Source organism: Oncorhynchus masou, chromosome 8 (assembly GCF_036934945.1).
Source record: "Oncorhynchus masou masou isolate Uvic2021 chromosome 8, UVic_Omas_1.1, whole genome shotgun sequence".
In the NCBI taxonomy this organism is placed as follows: Eukaryota; Metazoa; Chordata; class Actinopteri; order Salmoniformes; family Salmonidae; genus Oncorhynchus; species Oncorhynchus masou.
This window is the reverse complement of record NC_088219.1, coordinates 35,790,028-35,811,578: the sequence shown is the minus strand read 5'-3', so window position 1 is coordinate 35,811,578 and position 21,551 is coordinate 35,790,028. Positions and strand designations below refer to the sequence as shown.

The 21,551-nt window shown below is 45.9% G+C and overlaps 1 protein-coding gene across 1 annotated transcript; it reads right to left on the bottom strand.

Moving 5' to 3' along the window:
- Positions 1-220: 220 nt before the first annotated feature.
- On the bottom strand, positions 221-21,504 carry LOC135544575 (inactive carboxypeptidase-like protein X2). The gene is made up of 21 exons (XM_064972297.1): positions 20,563-21,504; positions 14,375-14,701; positions 14,124-14,168; positions 13,815-13,901; positions 13,539-13,583; positions 13,384-13,437; positions 13,236-13,295; positions 12,505-12,582; positions 11,751-11,860; positions 8,172-8,311; positions 7,779-7,863; positions 7,543-7,687; positions 7,263-7,342; positions 6,912-7,035; positions 6,612-6,808; positions 6,225-6,398; positions 5,904-6,035; positions 5,455-5,710; positions 4,220-4,359; positions 1,094-1,193; positions 221-985 (listed from the first exon to the last, which is right to left on the bottom strand). The coding sequence occupies exons 1-21, from the start codon at positions 20,804-20,806 to the stop codon at positions 390-392; spliced, it is 3,219 nt and encodes a 1,072-aa protein (XP_064828369.1). The 5' UTR covers positions 20,807-21,504; the 3' UTR covers positions 221-389.
- Positions 21,505-21,551: the final 47 nt, after the last annotated feature.

The following is a 21,551-nucleotide window of genomic DNA, read 5'->3' as shown; positions in this document are numbered from 1 at the left end:
CGAAAAAGAGAGGTTAACTGGTATTTTAGACGACTCATAGTGGAAATGGGTCAAATTGACCCTCAACATAATAGCAAGGCTAGATACCTCAGAGTAGGCTTGCCTGAGTAAATAATACCGTTAGCATGCCTTTGACTTCTCTGATCAATGTGTGTGCGTCACAAAAATATATCAGAATAAATGTAAAACCATCATGAGACATTAATAGAAGAGCACCAAATAAGTATTATTCTTTTAATATAAAAAGTGCTACAAAAAATGCAGTTACAATATTGTCTTTCAGCACGAGACGGAATTATATTTGTTTTTTATTTCCCACAATTTGAATAATGCCTTTTAGCTATGATTGTGTATTTACAAACTGTAATTTGTTACTTTAGCAATTCAATTTAGTAATCATCAAACTTGTAATCAAAGATGTAGTCCTGTGTGGGCTCTGACTCCTGGATTTCCGTGAGGATCTCTGCCTGCGTGGGCTCTGTGTACGAACTCTCCACAGGGAACCACGAGTCATACCAAGAAGTAGTGCTCTCGGTCACCAGCTCCGCCGTCGTCGTGGGGGCCGGTGTGGTGGTCGTGGTGGCAACGGTCGTGGTGGTGGAGAGGTTGGCCCTGAGTCTCCGCAGGCGCAGCTGGCGCAGGCGCATCAGCCGTAAGCGGCGGAGGTTCTGCGCATTCTGTGAGTCGGCTGCTCTGCCACCGGTGTCCGTCTTTGTGGTGTTCATGCTGCCAACGGCTCCACCACTGATGTCACTTCCTGCCTGGGGTGGTGCCTTGGTGACAAGCCGTATTGGCCTCTTGCCGTGGAGGTCCATGATCTGCTTGATGCGATCCCAGTTGGACTTGGCCAGGGTGAAGCTGCAGGGGGTGGCCCCGGAGTCGTAGCCCACCATGCACAGCCGGGTCTGGGGAGTGTGGCCTTCGGCGCGGGCCATCACACGGTACTCCCCAGGGTTCAACAACCGCCAGTAGTCTCCGGCTGCAGCTGGGGGGGGGGAGAAAGACCAGAAATATAATTTTGGAAGGAACTACCCATGTACATTTGTCTTTGGTCTTCCTCTGCAATATGCTGTGTGTGTAAATGCAGGTTTACCAGTCTTGACGTCGTGCTTGATACCTTCCACAGAGATGGTGGCGTTGGCCAGAGGATTGCCCTCCATGTCCCTCACTATACCCTTTATCCCACGATGCACCTGGCACAGGAAACAACCTCTATCATGGCTCAACGCTCAGATGACATCACTGGGCGCAATTCAATCAAGTACAGCATTTACTCAGTGGCATATAGGGAAAGGGGGATTCCTGGTCAGTTGTACAACTAAAAGACTTCAACTGAAATGTATCTTCCGCATTTAAACCAACCCCTTTGAATCAAAGGTGCGGGGCGCTGCCCTAATCAACATCCACGTCTTCAGCACCAGTGGGTTACTGCCTTGCTCAGGGGCAAAACAACAGTTTTACCTTGTCAGCTCAGGGATTTGATCCAGCAACCTTTCGGTTATTGGCCCAACATTCGTAACCACTAGGCCACCTGCCACTCTTACTTTCTTGGGGACCTGAATATTGACTGGTTTTCATCAAGCTGTCCTCTCAAGTGGAAGCTTCTTACTGTAACCAGTGCCTGTAATCTGGTTCAGGTTATTAATCAACCTACCAGGGTGTTTACAAACACTACAGGAACAAGATCACCCACATGTAAAAATGTGATTGATACTAAAGCTGTATCCATACCCATTGGATGCAGTGATCACAATATAGTGGCTATGTCCAGAAATGCCAAAGTTCCAACAGCTGGGCCTAAAATTGTGTATAAGAGATCATACAGAAGATATTGCCGTGACTCATGTGGATGATGTTAAAAATATTTGTTGGTCTGATGTGATTAATGAGGAGCATCCAGATGCTGCACTTGATGAATTTATGAAATTGCTTCTTCCAATTAGTGATAAACATGCACCTGTTAAGAAAATGATTGTTAGAACTGTTAAGACTCCATTGATGAGGAATTGAACAACTGTATGGTTGAAAGAGATGTGCAAAAGGAGTGGCTAATAAGTCTGGCTGGCTTACTGCAAATTGAGAAATTGTGACTCAACTCAACAAAAAGAAGAAACTTTATTATGAAGCCAAGATCAACGATATAAAGAACGATGGAAAAGAAACTTGAGTACTTTTAAATGAAATGATGGGCAGAAAGACATTTCAACTCCGTCTTTCATCGAATCAGGTGGCTTATTCATCACAAAACCATTTGATGTTGCCAATTATTTTAATGATTATTTAATTGGCAAACTTAGGCAGGAAATGCCCACGACAAACGGTGAGCATTTATATTTATGCATAAAAAACTAATAATGAAAGAAAAGCAGTGCAAGTTTGAATTTTGTAAAGTTAGTGAGGGAAAGGTAGAAAACTTATTGTTATTGATCAATAATGACTGGCATTGACAACTTAGATGAAAAGCTACTGAGGATGGTGGCTGACTCTATAGCCACTCCTATCTGTCATATTTTGAATCTGAGCCTAAAGGAAAGTCTTTGTCCTCGGGCCTTGGAGGAAGCCAAAGTAATTCTGCTACCCAAGAGTGGTAAAGCGGCCTTTACTAGTTCTAACAGACCTATCAGCTTGCTGCCAGCTCTTAGCAAACTTGGAAGAAATTGTGTTTGACCAAATTCAATGCTATTTCTCTGTAAACAAATTAACAACAGACTTTCAGCATGCTTTTTGAGATGGGCACTCAACATGTACTGCACTGACACAAATGAGTGATGATTGGTTGAAACAAATTGATAATAAGAAGATTGTGGGTGCTGTACTGTTAGACTTCAGTGCAGCCTTTGATATTATTGACCATAACCTGTTGTTGAAAAAACTTAAGTGCTATGGCCTTTCAACCTCAGCTCTGAATCCACGATATGGTGGCAATCTATCTAATAGAACTCAAAGGATTTTCTTTAATTGGAAGCGTCTCTAATGTCAAACATGGAAAGTGTGGGATACCGCAGGGCAGCTCTCTAGGCCCTCTACTCTTTTCTATTTTTACCAATGACCTGCCACTGGCATTAAACAAAGCATGTGTGTCCATGTATGCTGATGATTCAACCATATATGCATCAGCAACCACAGCTAATGAAGTCACTGAAACCCTTAACAAAAAGTTGCAGTCTGTTTTGGAATGGGTGGCCAGTAATAAACTGGTCCTGAACATCTCTAAAACTAAGAACATTGTATTAGGTACAAATCATTCTTTAAGTGCTGGACCTCAGCTGAATCTGATAATGAATGGTGTGGCTGTTGAACAAGTTGAAGAGACTGAATTACTTGCCGTTAAATTAGATTGTAAACTGTCATGGTCAAAACATATAGATTCAATGGTTGCAAAGATGGGGAGAGGTCTGTCCGTAATAAAGAGATGCTCTGCTTTTTTGACACCACACTCCAAAAAGCAAGTTCTGCAGGCTCTAGTTTTGTCTATCCTTGATTATTGTCCAGTCGTGTGGTCCAGTGCTGCAAGGAAAGACCTAGTTAAGCTGCAGCTGGCCCAGAACAGAGCGGCACGTTTTGCTCTTCATTGTAATCAGAGGGCTGATATTAATACTATACTGCCAGTCTCTCCAGGCTAAGAGTTGAGGAGAGACTGACTGCATCACTTCTTTTTATAAGAAACAATGTGTTGAAAATCCCAAATTGTTTGCATAGTCAACTTACACATAGCTCTGACACACACACACACACTTATCCCACCAGACATGCCACCAGGGGTCTTTTCACAGTCCCCAAATCCAGAACGAATTCAAGAAATGTACAGTATTATATAGAGACTTTATTGCATGGAACTTTCTTCCATCTCATATGGCTCAAATAAACAGCAAACCTGGTTTCAAAAAACAGAAAAAGTAACACCTCGCAGCACAACGCCTCTCCCCTATTTGACCTAGATATTTTGTGTATGCATTGATATGTAGGCTACGTGTGCCTTTTTAAAAATGTATGTAGTTCTGTCCTTGAGCTGTTGTCTAATGATGTTCTGTATTATGTTTCATGTTTTGTGTGGACCCCAGGAAGAGTAGCTGCTGCTTTTGCAACAGCTAATGGGGATCCTAATAAAATACCAAATGTTTATAAAATAACAAAGTAACAAAAGGCACAGTAAAATGCATTAGAAAAACAGATAATATTAAACATTAATTGATGTTGTCTTTGTAGTGTGTATTCTGACCTGTTCTATGAAGGACAGTAGTGCCTCTCGGTTGTTCTCCCACTCCAAAGGCAGCTCACTCTCGTGCGGAAACTTGTCACAGCCCAAGAAGACGGACAGCTCAAAGCAGTTAGTGTGCAGGTAGCTGAAGTCATTCATACCTGGGGGTTTAAATCATGAGGGAAGTATAAAACATGAGATAGAGAGAAGCAGACAGTGTTAAGAAACTCCATCTCTCTTTAACCTGAGTCTTCATACTTATTTCTTCCTCTCTCTATCACACCCTGATATGTTTCACCCGTCTTTGTGCTTGTCTCCACCCACCTCCAGGTGTGGCACATCTTCCCCATTATCCCCAGTGTATTTATACCTGTGTTCTCTGTTACCAGTTCGTTTTGTTTTGTCAAGCATACCAGCGTTTTCCCCCATGCTCCTGTCTTGCTCTAGTTCCTGTTTTCCCGGTTTTGACCATTCTGCCTGCCCTGAGCCTACCTGCTGTTCTGCACCTTTTGGACTCTGCTCTGGATTACTGACCTCTGCCTGCCCTGAGCCTACCTGCTGTTCTGTACCTTTTGGACTCTGCTCTGGATTACTGACCTCTGCCTGCCCTGAGCCTACCTGCTGTTCTGTACCTTTTGGACTCTGCTCTGGATTACTGACCTCTGCCTGCCCTGAGCCTACCTGCTGTTCTGTACCTTTTGGACTCTGCTCTGGATTACTGACCTCTGCCTGCCCTGAGCCTACCTGCTGTTCTGTACCTTTTGGACTCTGCTCTGGATTACTGACCTCTGCCTGCCCTGAGCCTACCTGCTGTTCTGTACCTTTTGGACTCTGCTCTGGATTACTGACCTCTGCCTGCCCTGAGCCTACCTGCTGTTCTGTACCTTTTGGACTCTGCTCTGGATTACTGACCTCTGCCTGCCCTGAGCCTACCTGCTGTTCTGTACCTTTTGGACTCTGCTCTGGATTACTGACCTCTGCCTGCCCTGAGCCTACCTGCTGTTCTGTACCTTTTGGACTCTGCTCTGGATTACTGACCTCTGTCTGCCCTTGATCTGTCATTTGCCTGCCCCACTGTTTTTGTAATAAACTTTTGTTACCTCGAAACTGACTGCATTTGGGTCTTCTCCTGAGCCTTGATACTCTCTCTCCTTTTTTTTCTCCCTATCTCTCTCCCGCGCCCTTCCTTCAGACTCCTCTCTTCTCTCGCCTCTCCTCCACTCTTCACGTCTTTCCCCGTCCCCATTGACACTCACTCCCCACCACAGGCTTCCAGCTGGCCCTGTTGATGATGCCCTGTCCCCCAGAGATGTCGTCGGTGTGGCAGGAGCCCCGCTGGGTCTCTGTCATGGTCAAGTGGCTGTGGGCGTACGACATGGCCAGCCAGCGGAACATGGTGTCGTCTGCCGTCTCCCGTAGCGCGTCCCCGTTCTGACGCTGCATCCGGGCCCACGTCTCCTCGTTCATCTCATGGTCCATACCGGGCCGAGACCCACGCCGAGACCCCAACGTCTGTTGAAAGACACAGGAATCAGATTATGTTAATGTAATAGAAGATAGCAGGGCTGGAAATGGGATCCTATTCTCTTGGGTCCTTGTGCAGATATAAATCTATGGGTACGTCTGAATTTCCTTAGATAAAGATTCCCGATGTAGGATACTACTTTTCCTGCTTTGTCTTATTTCAGTCACAACCGAAACCCACCCCTGCAGCCCTTGGAGGCCGCTGCATATCAAACGGGTAAGCCACTACTTTTTCTCCCCCCTGTAAATTGGCTCCCAACACAAATGGGGTCCGCTCCATCCAGTTAATGACAGCTTTGGTCTCCAGGGCAACCTACAAAAAGAGAGAGAGAGAGAGAAAATAGAGATGTCACCCCAGACATTCAAACTAGTATAATTGGAAATTGTGAGAGAGAGAAAGAGTGAGACAAAGCGAGAGAGAAAATAGAGACTAGTGTAATTGGAAATTGAACAGTACAAAATCAATAACAGAAACAACAACGTCTCGAGCCCAAACACTCACAGAGCCATTGAGGAAGTTCTCTGGGAGTGGGATGTGGTGATTGGGTACAATGCGTGGGACCCAGCCCCTGTCCTCTGCCCCCCACAGAACACTGTTGAGGTCCGGGAAGTTCTGGAAGATATCGTATCCCTCCTCCGTCCAGTGGCCCAGACCCCAGTTCCCCATCTCAGAGCCCTGGAGATGAGAGAGGAGAGGTGAGAAAATGCCATCTCTATTGGAGAGATTATTACAAATACACTTCTTAGAGCAGGCAGTTTGGGACCTATGGGGAGAGAAATAGGATATGGAAAGAACATTATGTAATGTTACATTGGTTCCCGTTTCATCAATTAAAACATATATATCCCTTGTTGGAGCATCTTTCTGGAATGAGCCCAGGTCCCTCACCATCTCGTAAGCCAGTTCGTAGGCGTCTGGGTTGAGTGAGGGAACCAGGTGTATTCTCACACCCTCCACCAGGCGGCGCACTCGGGGGTTGTCGTCATTGTACTCCTTACACATGAATTGCATCAGCAGGAGGAGCAGCTCCCGCCCCAGAGCCTCGTTGCCATGGAGACCTGCCGTGTAGCGAAACTCCGGCTCACCTGTTGAGTAAGATGTCTTTATGTGACAGTGTTTTGTGATCACTTAGTATGTGTGCGAGGTCCGTTGCTGTATGGCTCACCAATTACTCTCACACACACACACCTGTCTGGTGTTCCCCGGGGTTGTCAGAGATCTCCATGGCATACATCTTCAGGCCAGCAGAACTCTTCCCAATGTTATAGATCCTTGTGATGTTAGGACACTCCTCATTTATCACCTTCATCATCTGGGATGGAGAGAGGGAGGGGGGAGAGAGAAGGGAGGTGGGAGATATGGGAAGATGGAGGGAGAGAGGAGAGTGATGTGTTAGGTGGGCATGATGGAGGGGGAGATGGAGCAGGAGGAGAGAGTGGGAGAGGAGGATAGAGAGAGAGGGATGAGGGAGAGATGAAAGAGGGACAGTGGCTATCTCACCTGACATACCCACCTGTGCCCCACTCATTTTAGACTCACCTGTCTCATGTCCTTATAGTTGTGGTGTCTGTAGTCCAGGTCGTCTGTGGGGTGGACCTCATTCTCACTACGGAAGCTGCCTGCGGGGAGTGAAGGGAGGAACAACATTGGAAGCATGTGGTGGAATTCATATGGGAGAGTAACGGGGATGGTTGTGGGCGTGATTATGATCCTTTTATAGGTTATGAGGTGATGGAGTTAGGGACGTGATGAGGTTCTGGAGTTTTTGGAGGGGATGTTTTCACTGAGGTGATGGGGTTATGCATTGTATTGTACTCACTTGGCAGTTGGCAGGCCATGACCTCAGCTCTGAGACACAAGCTACCGTTCCAGCTCTGGGGTAGGATACGGATATAACGTGCCACAATTGGCCAATCAAACTGCACCATCACTGGCGTGTCCCTATCCACATTGCCATAGAACAACTGGAGGGATGGAGAGGGGAAAGATTAGAGAGGAGGAAAGTTGAGATAATAAATTGGCAGCTGCACTAACCAATCTTAAGAGGTTACTCACCCACTCCGCATAGCCATCGTGGAGCACCGTCCAATCACGACTGTCGTTACTGAAGGACACGTGGAACGTGGACACAAAATCTTCTCTGAAATACAGGAAGAGAGAGAGAAAGAGACTTTATAAGTCATACGAATAGCCAAAATTGTGTAATCTTTAACATTCAAAGTGCCAGTTGATTCCACAGGAAATATTCAATTTCCTATTACTTTTTCCCTATAATCAGTTTTGCAGCATTTTGCTTATCTAATGGATAAAAAAACATTGATGTGAATGGTGTTTGGTTTGTATTCATTTCATGTGTTGTTCATTTCAAATCAATTGTGCAGGCTAATGGGGATTCCAACTGGCCCTGGCTGTGTGAACAGTGCAGTGACCCCGGACAGCAGGACTTACACTGTGTCTGAATTCCTGCCCTGTACAATGACTCCAGTGAACTCCACCTCTCTGCGAGCGTCCACCTCAAACCAGTGGTTATTCTCCTCTGGCTCTGCGCACCACGCACCCCCATACACACCATCATCATCACCGGAACTCTGGGGAGACAAAATTATCCCCTCAACTGGTCAATCATGCAGCATCCTCTTAAGATCTGAGGAAATAGTTGGAAGGAAAAGCTCCCTAGGTAGGAATGAACCATGAGAGGAACCTGTCTCTAGAGGGGGAGCCCATTTTCCAGTACTATGGTGGCAAGATGGTGCCGACAGACATGGCAGCTCTGCGTCTAGCTCCTATGCAAATTTGCAATACTTAGTATTTTGTGTTATTTCTTACATTTTTAGCCCAGAGCGTTTTTTGTGTGTTTTTGCATACAGCCGGAAATAACTTTTGGATATCAGAGCGACGGTAACTCATCAGCATTACGACCAGGAATATGACTTTACCAAATTGGATCCTTTGTTCGTACCCTCCAGGGCAATTGAACTTATCCCAGAAGCTGCTCCAAGACGCCGCCAGCAGAGAACAAGTATTCAGAGTGGACTTCTAGTCCAACTCAGGAAGCGTGCACACCATCCACCACTTCCAAGTATATTACTTGCTAATGTTCAGTCTCTGGACAATAAAGTAAACGAGCTCAGGGCGAGGATCTCCTTCCAGAGAGACATCAGGGACTGTAACATACTCTCTTTCACAGAATCATGGCTCTCTCGGAATATACTGTTCCCGTTCATACAGCCAGCTGGGTTCTCAGTACATCGTACAGACAGGAATAAAGAACTCCTTGGGGAAGAACAAGGGCGGTGCTGTATGTTTCATGATTATTTTAACTACTCATGGTGTGATTGTGATAACATACAGAAACTCAAGTCCTTTTGTTCACCCGACCTAGAATACCTCAACCAGGAATACCTCTAATCAAATGCAGACCGTATTACTTCCCAAGAGAATTCTCTTTGGTTATAGTCACTGCCGTGTATATTCCCCTCCAGCCGATTCCACGACAGCCCTCAAGGACCTACACTGGACATAATGCAAACTGGAAACCACATATCCTGAGGCCACATTTATTGTAGCTGGGGATTTTAAGAATGAACATTTTAGGAAAACACTACCAAAGTTCTATCAACACTTTTGCTCTAGTACTCGCTCTGGTTAAATACTCCCCCTTTCGAAATGCCTACAAGGCCCTCCCCCGCCCTCCCTTCAGCAAATCAGATCCGAACTCCATTTTACTCCTTCCCTCCTATAGGCAGAAACTCAAATAGGAAGTACCCATGCTAAGGTCTATTCAGCGCTGGTCTGACCAATCAGAATCCATGCTTCAAGATTGTTTTGATCACGCGGACTGGGATATGTTCCGGGTAGCCTTTGAGAATAACATTGACTTATACATAGACACGGTGACTGAGTTCATCAGGAAGTCTATAGGGGATGTTTTTCCCACTGTGACTATTAAAATCTACCCAAAGCAGAAAACATGGATAGATGGCAGAATTTGCGCAAAACTGAAAGCATGAACCATCACATTAAACAATGGCAAGGTGACTGATAATATGGTTGAATACAAACATTGTAATTATTCCCTCCGTAAGGCAATCAAACAGGCAAAACGTCAGTACAGAGACTAAGTGGAATCGCAATTTCAATGGCTCAGACAGGATACGTATGGGAGGGTCTACAGACAACCACAGACTACAAAGGGAAAACCAGCCACGTCGCAGACACCGTCTTGCTCTCAGACAAGCTAAACACCCTTTTCACCCGCTTTGAGGATAGCACAGTGCCACCGACGCAGCCTGCACCCAAGGACTGTGGGCTCTCGATCTCCGTGGCCGATGTGAGTAAGACATTTAAGCGTGTTAACCCTCGTAAGGCTGCCGGCCGAGAGCAGACCAGCTGGCTGGAGTGTTTAAGGATATATTCAATCTCCCCCTATCCCAGTCTGCTGTCCACACATGATTCAAGATGGCCACCATTGTTCCTGTACCCAAGAAAGCAAAGGTCACTGAACGAAATGACTACACTCACTTCTGTCATCATGAAGTGCTTTGAGAGGCTAGTTAATGATCATATAATTTCTACCTTACATGACACCCTAGACCCACTTCAATTCGACACAATAGATCCACAGACAATGCAATCAGCATCACACTGCTCTATCCCATTTGGACAACAGGAATACCTGCGTACGAATGCTGTTCATTGACTATAGCACAGCCTTCAACACCACAGTACCCTACAAGCTCATCATTAAGCTCGGGGCCCTGGGTCTGCACCCCGCCTTGTGCAACTGGGTCCAGGACTTCCTGACGAACTACCCCCAGGTAGTGAAGGTAGGAAACAACACCTCCACTTTGCTGATCCTCATCACAGGGGCCCCACAAGGGTGCGTGCTCAGCCCCCTCCTGTACTCCCTGTTCACCCATGACTGCTTGGCCACGCACGCCTCCAACTCAATCATCAGGTTTGTAGAATACACAACAGCAGTAGGACTGATTACCAACAATGGAAACAGCAGAGGGAGCAAGCCCCTATCCACATCGATGGGACCGAAGTGGAGAAGGTGGAAAGCTTCAAGTTCCTCCGCGTACACATCACTGACAGTCTGAAATGGACTACCCACACAGACAGTGTGGTGAAGAAGGCGCAAAAGAAATTTGGCTTGGCCTGTAAGACCCTCACAAACTTTTACTGATGCACAATTGTGAGCATCCTGTTGGGCTGTATCACCGCCTGGCACGGCAACTGCACCACCCACAACCACTGGGATCTCCAGAGGGTGATGCGGCACATCACCGGGGGCACACTGCCTGACACCTACAGCACAGGAAGACCAAAAATATCATCAAGGACATCAACCACCCGAGCCACAGCCTGTTCACCCCGCTATTATCTTTAAGGCAACGTCAGTACAGGTGCATCAAAGCTGGGACCTAGAGACTGAAAAACAGCTTCTATCTCAAGGCCATCAGACTGTTAAATAGCCATCACTCGCCGGCACCACCCAGTTACTCAACCCTGCATCTTCGAGGCTGCTGCTCTATATACATAGACATTGCCACTTTAATAATGGAACACTGGTCACTTTGATCATGTTTCCATTACTGCTTTATTAATCTCATATGTATTAACTGTATTTTAGTCAATGCCACTCCGACATTGCTCAATCTAACATTTATATATTTATTAATTCCATTCTTTTACTTTTAGATTTGTGTGTATTGGTATGAATTGTTAGATACTTCTGCACTGTTGGAGCTAGAAACACAAGCATTTTACTACACCTGCAATAACATCTGCTAAACACGTGTATGTGACCAATAACATTTTATTTTATTTGGTGTCCAGTATGTAGTATTCTAAGTATATCTGCAGTACTATGGTGTGTATGTTATGTAGTATATGTTATACAATACAGTGTGTACCTGCATGTGGAGTCTGCCCCTCTAAGCAGAGAAATCGTGGTGAGACTGAGACAAGGCAATACTATGGTGTAGTACTGTGTATCTCTATACTATAGTGTACTCTGTGTACCTGCATGTTGAGCCTGCCTCTCTGAGCTGAGAAGCCGTGGTGAGACTGAGACGAGGCCAGCAGCTGGTCATCATCAACACGATGGGACTCCAGGCCTAGAGGAGGGCATTCTGGGAAAACAAAACAAAACAACTGAAAACTAATGGGACACACACCAAAACAGTCCAGTCAGCCATGCTAAATGTTATGGTCTGTAGTCGTCAAGAGCAACAGGCTAAAAACACAGTCCAATACTGACCACATCTTACACAAACACACACACGCACGCACGCACACTCACCCACAACCACACACAATGCTTTTTTTTTAATTCTGAAAAGGCTATAAGTGAATGGTTGTTTTCAAGTGCTGCAAAACGTTTTTGCTTTCTCATAGCATTCTTTTTCCTTTTTATGAGGTCTCGGAGGCCATAACACGAGTCTCAGATCTGGTACTTGGAAGAGAAAGAGACGGTGAGATAAAGAGAGAACAGGCTCGTCGTCTCCTAGTCTGACTGTACAGTAAACATCTATTTCTGGCCGGACCAGAAGGCTGATTGGGGAGAAAACAAGTTTATTACAGGAAACAGAAGAAAACAGGCCAGCATTCCAACAGTATCTAACTGCGACAGATAAACACTCACATATCAAATACTGTGACTGAGACATTTACTGTAGGGAAGGTTTGGGAGTATAGGGTTAGGGGTTCAAGTAAAGTTGAAGCTGATCATTGGTGAATATGATTATGAAAACCGGTATTGAGGTGATTTTCTTACTCTTGGACTCGGCGTGTAACGGGATCTGCCTCAGCCTCTCCTCCTCTTCCTCTTCCCACATCTTCCTCAGCCGCTCCACTGTGGTGCAAGACACCGCCATTACTCTCCAGCTCAGCAAGCATCAAATACTGTCCTCTCATATGTGCTGCCGGTATAGCACTGCGCAGTTACTGCCATTCCATTACCCTCCAATAACCCTCCCTGCATATTCTCAAAAACAGATGGCTCAGTTTACTCTATGAAACTATCCTGATAGGCCTACACCGAGTGGTGAATTTAACTCCACTTTACATCATCAAATGTACACTTGAAATCTCTCCGCCTGCTCTGCACACACTCAAAATGAACCCCAACCCCCCTCCTACCCTCCCTCCCTTCTTCCCTCTCATCATCCTTCCCCCCTTGTCTGTCTCACTGATACTGAGGCCCAGGGCGCCAACATGTGACAGCAGTTGTTTTGAAAAACCCCATTCTTTTCCTTATCGCTCTCCCTTCCTCTCCCCTTTCTCTCTTTCTCAATCCACCCCATTCTCTCTCCAACAGCCACATGGCGATTGACTCTTCTCTCCTTCCACTCCCCGATATTGACACTGTCGCAATCCACAGGATATAACATACCTTGTCCCATAAACAACCCAGTCGCCTAAGTGAGGAATTAACACATAAGGGTGTCCTAAAAGGGACAGATCTACAGGGTTCTTCCTGGCAGAAAGATTCAAAGGGATTCAGACCTTTCTCCTCCTTCTCCTTGCGAGCTTTCTCTGCCTCCTCCTCTAGCTTCTTAGCTGCCACTGTGGAGAGAGCAGAGGTTGGACGTTACAGAGGGGAGTGCTCTTACAGAGCATGATAAATAACCAGACAGGCAGGTGGTGTACCTACAATCTGCATAATCATACTCTTCGTACCAGGGCATGGGCGGTACGGTGGTTTCCTCTGAAAGAAAAATACATTTATTTGTGTGCGTGTTAAATAGATGCAAAATAAACGATTGAAACTAGTACTGTAATTTGTTACGTGACGGGATTGGCTGTTACCTGGTATGTACATAATGACCTCAGTGGTGGTCCTCTCTCTGTCAGCTGTAAACAGACGTTTAGATGTCTTAGAGGGCTGAACAACAACAGTTTTCTCTACGTGAAAGTGTTTCCTCTCAACTGTCACGAACATTAGGCGTTTGACAATATTAGTGTCTTGCTTTTTTTGCAATTTCTCATAGATGACGTATGATCATAATCTCTGTCAAGCTGAACTCATGCGTCAAAACAGAGAAGATTGGATTGAAAGTGACTGTTGAGTCATGTCAGACGCACGCTTGGCATCCCAGTAATCTTGGTCATGCTCTGTCAGGGTCTTGGAGCCAGCAGAGGGTGGTGTGGGCCCCGAGGGTCTCCTGTCCACTGGGCAGAAACAACACACACACAAACCCCAACGCAGAGTCAACAGAGAACTATTGGCTACAACACCTGCACATTGAAAATGAATGAGATTACACTGAAACGTTTACATGAACGTGACCTGCCGTTTTCAAAGGTCTCGCGTGAAAAGAACCAGCTCATAGCACAGAGATAAGCTGATTTCTCATGTGTGATCCCATTGTCTGATATCAAACCATCTCTTACCCTGGCCTGGCTCTTGGGGCTCCTTGGGAGTCACAGGTGGAATCACTGCAGAGACAGTTCTGTTAAGTCACCAACCGTTCTACTCAGTCACAAACCAACACACTGCATTAAAAGACTATATTGTCTACTGAAACATACAGCCCATTAAAAGACTAACGTAATATTGTAAAGCATTTTGGGGTCCTTAGAAAAGCCCTGTATATATCAAATATACATCTGTCACATTATTATTAAAGCCTCTGTATAAGTACATCTATCCCAGCCCAGCTCAATCAGCAGTTTCTCCTCCTCTTCCTCCAGAGTGGGTCTTTTGGCCACTGGCTCCACCACCTCGTCCTTCCTTCCAGTCGTCTTGGAGTCCTTCGTAGCTTTGGGCTTGGTGACCTTGAGTGCCTTGGTGGCTTTAGGTGCCTTGGTAGCCTTGGGCTTCTTGGGTGCCTTGGTGGCTTTAGGTGCCTTGGTGGCTTTAGGTGCCTTGGTAGCCTTGGGCTTCTTGGGTGCCTTGGTGGCTTTCGGTGCCTTGGGGGCTTTCTGCTTCTTGGCTTTGGCCTCCCTCTCTGCAGCTTTCTTTGCCCTGGCTGAAGAGAAAGAGAGAGTGTGAGAAAAAGCATTTAATAAAAAATGACCACCACCACTACTACACCCTAGCTCCATCCAGAAAATTAGAGAAAGAGACTAAAAGGTTGGAACAGAAGACGGGACCACTAGCTACAGCAAGAGAGAGAGAGAGAGAGAGAGAGAAATCTCTCCACAGATATCCCTTTGCCCTCTCTTTCCCTCTCTTCTCTTTCCTATTTCCTGAAGGACAGGACTGAACACATTCTCCCTCTCCCACAGGGTTCAAGGGTTCAGCAATGATGCTGAGCCCTTGTACGGACAGACAGGGTCAGCCAGGTCACTGCTTTGTTTTGGTTTGCAGGCCAGGCAGCCAGCTGGCCAAGCTCAAACCCACCGCGTTGACGGTCCTTCAACTCTCTGAGTGTCGACAGCTGTCCAACTGTTCCTGGTTGGTTCGTTGTGGCTTGTGGATAATGCTTCATTAAAGGTGTAATCATTTACACTTCAGTCTCCGCACCAAGCAAGAAGTTGAGTTGTAGAGCTACAGTGCTCACCCAGGAAAGTATTGTGAAATACTACTATTTCATATAATGATTTAAAAGCAGTTTACTTATGGTTAGCAAACTTTAAAAAAAAACTAGTTTGTATTCAAAAGTGTTCAGAGACTTGCATACTCAGAGACACTGCAGCTGTGGAAAGAGAGTAGTCAACCATTGCCATCCATGCAATTGCCCTCAGACTAGAAGACAGACACAGGACTGTAACAGACAGAGCAGTAGCATAACTATCCCCATACTAGCAGACAGACACAGGACTGTAATACACAGAGTAGTAGCATAACTATCCCCAGACTAGCAGACAGACACAGGACTGTAATACACAGAGTAGTAGCATAACTATCCCCAGACTAGCAGACAGACACAGGACTGTAATACACAGAGTAGTAGCATAACTATCCCCAGACTAGCAGACAGACACAGGACTGTAATACACAGAGTAGTAGCATAACTATCCCCAGACTAGCAGACAGACACAGGACTGTAATACACAGAGTAGTAGCATAACTATCCCCATACTAGCAGACAGACACAGGACTGTAATACACAGAGTAGTAGCATAACTATCCCCATACTAGCAGACAGACACAGGACTGTAATACACAGAGTAGTAGCATAACTATCCCCAGACTAGAAGACAGACACAGGACTGTAATACACAAAGTAGTAGCATAACTATCCCCAGACTAGCAGACAGACACAGGACTGTAATACACAGAGTAGTAGCATAACTATCCCCAGACTAGCAGACAGACACAGGACTGTAATACACAGAGTAGTAGCATAACTATCCCCAGACTAGAAGACAGACACAGGACTGTAATACACAGAGTAGTAGCATAACTATCCCCAGACTAGCAGACAGACACAGGACTGTAATACACAGAGTAGTAGCATAACTATCCCCATACTAGCAGACAGACACAGGACTGTAATACACAGAGTAGTAGCATAACTATCCCCAGACTAGAAGACAGACACAGGACTGTAATACACAGAGTAGTAGCATAACTATCCCCAGACTAACAGACAGACACAGGACTGTAATACACAGAGTAGTAGCATAACTATCCCCAGACTAGCAGACAGACACAGGACTGTAATACACAGAGTAGTAGCATAACTATCCCCAGACTAGCAGACAGACACAGGACTGTAATACACAGAGTAGTAGCATAACTATCCCCAGACTAGCAGACAGACACAGGACTGTAATACACAGAGTAGTAGCATAACTATCCCCAGACTAGCAGACAGACACAGGACTGTAATACACAGAGTAGTAGCATAACTATCCCCAGACTAACAGACAGACACAGGACTGTAATACACAGAGTAGTAGCATAACTATCCCCAGACTAGCAGACAGACACAGGACTGTAATACACAGAGTAGTAGCATAACTATCCCCAGACTAGCAGACAGACACAGGACTGTAACACACAAAGAAGTGCTTGTTTTCTCCCCAGTAGATTTCAGTAGACCTGCTCCTGCAGCTCTGTTATGGTTCCATGATCACAGCATTACCTAGCTGTCTGAAATGTAAATGTCAACATCCTCACACACACACACAGGCCAGCTAAACACACTGCCCAGGAAACTGTCTGCTCTTTCTCTGTCTACTCACCTTTTCCACTAACATTTTATTGGTAGGTAAGGATTTTCCTCAAGTGCTGTTAACCAATGAATATTTTTTTTTTCACCTTTATTTAACCAGGTAGGCTAGTTGAGAACAAGTTCTCATTTGCAACTGCGACCTGGCCAAGATAAAGCTTAGCAGTGTGAACAGACAACACAGAGTTACACATGGAGTAAATAATTAACAAGTCAATAACACAGTACAAAAAAGGCGAGTCTATATACATTGTGTGCAAAAGGCATGAGGAGGTAGGCGAATAATTACAATTTTGCAGATTAGCACTGGAGTGATAAATGATCAGATGGTCATGTACAGGTAGAGATACTGGTGTGCAAAAGAGCAGAAAAGTAAATAAATAAAAACAGTGTGGGGATGAGGTAGGTGAAAATGGGTGGGCTATTTACCAATAGACTATGTACAGCTGCAGCGATCGGTTAGCTGCTCGGATAGCACATGTTTGAAGTTGGTGAGGGAGATAAAAGTCTCCAACTTCAGGGATTTTTGCAATTCGTTCCAGTCACAGGCAGCAGAGTACTGGAACGAAAGGCGGCCAAATGAGGTGTTGGCTTTAGGGATGATCAGTGAGATACACCTGCTGGAGCGCGTGCTATGGATGGGTGTTGCCATCGTGACCAGTGAACTGAGATAAGGCGGAGCTTTACCTAGCATGGACTTGTAGATGACCTGGAGCCAGTGGGTCTGGCGACGAATATGTAGCGAGGGCCAGCCGACTAGAGCATACAAGTTGCAGTGGTGGGTGGTATAAGGTGCTTTAGTGACAAAACGGATGGCACTGTGATAAACTGCATCCAGTTTGCTGAGTAGAGTGTTGGAAGCAATTTTGTAGATGACATCGCCGAAGTCGAGGATCGGTAGGATAGTCAGTTTTACTAGGGTAAGTTTGGCGGCGTGAGTGAAGGAGGCTTTGTTGCGGAATAGAAAGCCGACTCTTGATTTGATTTTCGATTGGAGATGTTTGATATGAGTCTAGAAGGAGAGTTTACAGTCTAGCCAGACACCTAGGTACTTATAGGTGTCCACATATTCAAGGTCGGAACCATCCAGGGTGGTGATGCTCGTCGGGCATGCGGGTGCAGGCAGCGATCGGTTAAAAAGCATGCATTTGGTTTTACTAGTGTTTAAGAGCAGTTGGAGGCCACGAAAGGAGTGTTGTATGGCATTGAAGCTCGTTTGGAGGTTATATAGCACAGTGTCCAAGGACGGGCCGGAAGTATATAGAATGGTGTCGTCTGCGGAGAGGTGGATCAGGGAATCGCCCGCAGCAAGAGCAACATCATTGATATATACAGAGAAAAGAGTCGGCCCGAGAATTGAACCCTGTGGCACCCCCATAGAGACTGCCAGAGGACTGGACAGCATGCCCTCCGATTTGACACACTAAACTCTGTCTGCAAAGTAATTGGTGAACCAGGCAAGGCAGTCATCTGAAAAACCGAGGCTACTGAGTCTGCCGATAAGAATATGGTGATTGACAGAGTCGAAAGCCTTGGCAAGGTCGATGAAGACGGCTGCACAGTACTGTCTTTTATCGATGGCGGTTATGATATCGTTTAGTACCTTGAGTGTGGCTGAGGTGCACCCGTGACCGGCTCGGAAACCAGATTGCACAGCGGAGAAGGTACGGTGGGATTCGAGATGGTCAGTGACCTGTTTGTTGACTTGGCTTTCGAAGACCTTAGATAGGCAGGGCAGGATGGATATAGGTCTGTAACAGTTTGGGTCCAGGGTGTCTCCCCCTTTGAAGAGGGGGATGACTGCGGCAGCTTTCCAATCCTTGGGGATCTCAGACGATATGAAAGAGAGGTTGAACAGGCTGGTAATAGGGTGAGAAATAAGTGAGAACTCAAGCCTGAAGAAGGCTGTTTTTTTCTCCCATTAAGATACGTTGCTATCTGAAGGTAGAAACAAGGAAGCACTCCTGGATCCCTGTGAGACGTCTTTGGCACTGTGAATCATGCCATTTTATGACAAGTTAAATGCATAAATCAAGCAGTTTTTGTTCATAATTGTATCTCCCTGCAACACAACCAAATGAAAGATCCCTCAGTGGTTCCCGGTTCTGCAAACTCAGCCTTTAAAAAAAAAAATGTAGCCTAATTCTAACCGCCCGGAATGGATTTGGAAAGAACTAGTAGAGTTGTGGCTTTGCAGTGGAAAATGTAATAGTGCACACATTAAACATCAATTCCATTGTTATAACTGGGCCCAGTCATAAATTCTCTCTTCGTACTGTGAAGATGTTTTTGTATGTTACACAAAAGTATTCTGGAAATTGATGGCCTGGGTATGCAGAAAGATGTTATAATGTATTCAATCAGACAATGCAATATTTTCTCTCAGATAAATGATGTAAAGTGTGAAACCCAAGATGTGTTGGTTCTGCCACGAAAATGCTGTCAGACCGCTAAGTAAGTGCATATGACAGTAACCCTCTCCCTCATCCTTGAATTACTGTAGTGTTAGCCACACATACGCACACAGGCATGCATGCAGACACACACGCAACAACACACTTAGTCACAACCTAACCTAATGCAGAAAGCGTGAAAAGACAACTGAGCGGAGTCCCCAGATCCGTTTCTCAGGGGAAACGGAAGTTAGGTTGAAAATACTGTATCCTCGGAAACATACACTTTCTTCAGGCTGAGAGTGAGCACAATTCTGCATCAGCCAAACACCACATGGTTACTAACCGGTGAAATCCACAGTAGGGAGTCTTCCCCACTACAACACAAACTTGTAAAACTTTTTAAGTAAACTGTATGTATATGTATGCATGCCTCTTAGAAAATTGGTCTTCGGAGATCATTTGTGGATAATAAAGATAAACTGCACTACGGAGTCGAGACATTAACAGTCTCACTGAAAACATATTGTTGACAGATAACTAACTGTGTGTTTTCCCCACGAAATGGAGAGTGTAGAGAGGATGGAGGGGGGGGGGCGGGGTAAAGACGAAGGTAAAGAGAGAAGGGTTATAAAAAGAAGGGTGATGAAGGGATGGAAAGGAAACCCACTGAACCACCCCTTACCACTCTGCTTCTACCCCTTACCACCACGTACCCCTTACCACCCTGCTTCTTCCATGAGACAGACCAGATGTGTTTGCCATCTACACATGCAAACACACACACACACACACACACACACACACATGCACACTGCTGAACTGGGATGTTTCCCACTGCCTGTGCGAAATTGTGAGTAATTTTTGACAGTAAGAGGCTTAAGGAACGACTCGTGTTCCCACACATTGTTCAATACTATTATTACATATCTAAACTATAGAGAAACAACATTATAGAAAAGTGCTACAGCTCCGTTACCCTCCTCTCTCAGAGCCGACAGCATCAGGCGTGTTGGGTTTGGATGAGACACACCACGTTGGTTGGCTCCATGCACACGTGTTTCAGAGAGGAGTGTGTGGGAATCATTCCGCTGGGAGCTCTACTGGACCAGGATCGTCTCTGCCAATGCCTCTGTCTCCACGCATGTTTGTGAACAAGACGCAACAAGGGGAAAACTGGGCCAAGTCTTTGGTAAGTTTGTTCCCAAGAGGTTGTTACAGGGATTGCTGGTTGATGGACCACCAGGAAGATACAGTCAAGGAGAAAAAGAGGACAAAAAAAGAAGAAGAAGAAGACCTGAAGGAGCCACCTCTTACCTTCCTCGACCTCCTCTGGAGATTTCTTCTTCTTTGGTTTGCTCTCCTCCACCTCCACGCCAGGGTCGTCCATCATAACCTCCTCCCTGTTTTCCTCCACCTCTCTCCCACGTGCCACAGGTCCAGTCTGTCTCACCTGTGTCTGGACACGTGCAGTGTCCTGTCCCGCTACACCTCCAGCCCAGCCCAGAACCCAGCAGCACAGGACCAGAGACACCCACAAACTCAACACTGCACCCCTCATCTTCTTCCTACGCTCAGAACCAGGACTCGCAGTGCAACCTGACCCCAGCTCTAAAAAGGCCTTATCTGCCGTGCAGGAGAAGATTCCTCAGTCACTCTGGGTTGTACCAACGAAACAAAGGCAAGGTTGCAGACCAAATAGGCCAACTAATGTTTTAGTGACGCACAAAATCCTCAGGCCACCCACAGTCTCTCACACAGACCAGTCAGAGTAGTCAGCTAACAGATGACCTGCATGTGCTAGACGACAACAATAGACCATCCAACAGTCCACAGGTTTAGAAGACGTCTCAGCCGGAGTCAGTCTGTCTTGAAGAGTCTCTAAGAGCTTGAAGAGTCTCTAAAAGCTTGACGAGTCTCTAAAAGCCTGGAGACTGAAGAAAATATTGTTGAAATCTTTGGTGTGTAGAACGTTTTGGTTCGTAGAAGGCTGTGGTGAAAAAGTTGGTGTGCAGATGTGTATAGAACTTAGTCCTGTTTGGGGGTGTGTCAGAGAGAGGAAGATATAGCTGTGGGCTCAGGGTTTTTAAGCAGCCTCCTGGCAGAGACCAAGGAAAGGAACCGCAGATGCATGCAGGAGTCTGGAGTCTCAGAAGCAGCTACACAGCACACCTCCTGGCTCCCGTCTGTTCCTCTCTCTCTCGCTCCTCCGTAGGCATTCTTCTCTTATCCCCTCTCCTCTCCGTCTATCCCCCTCTCCCTCTCTTCACTAAACACCGGGGAGGAGCCTTCCACACTTCACATTC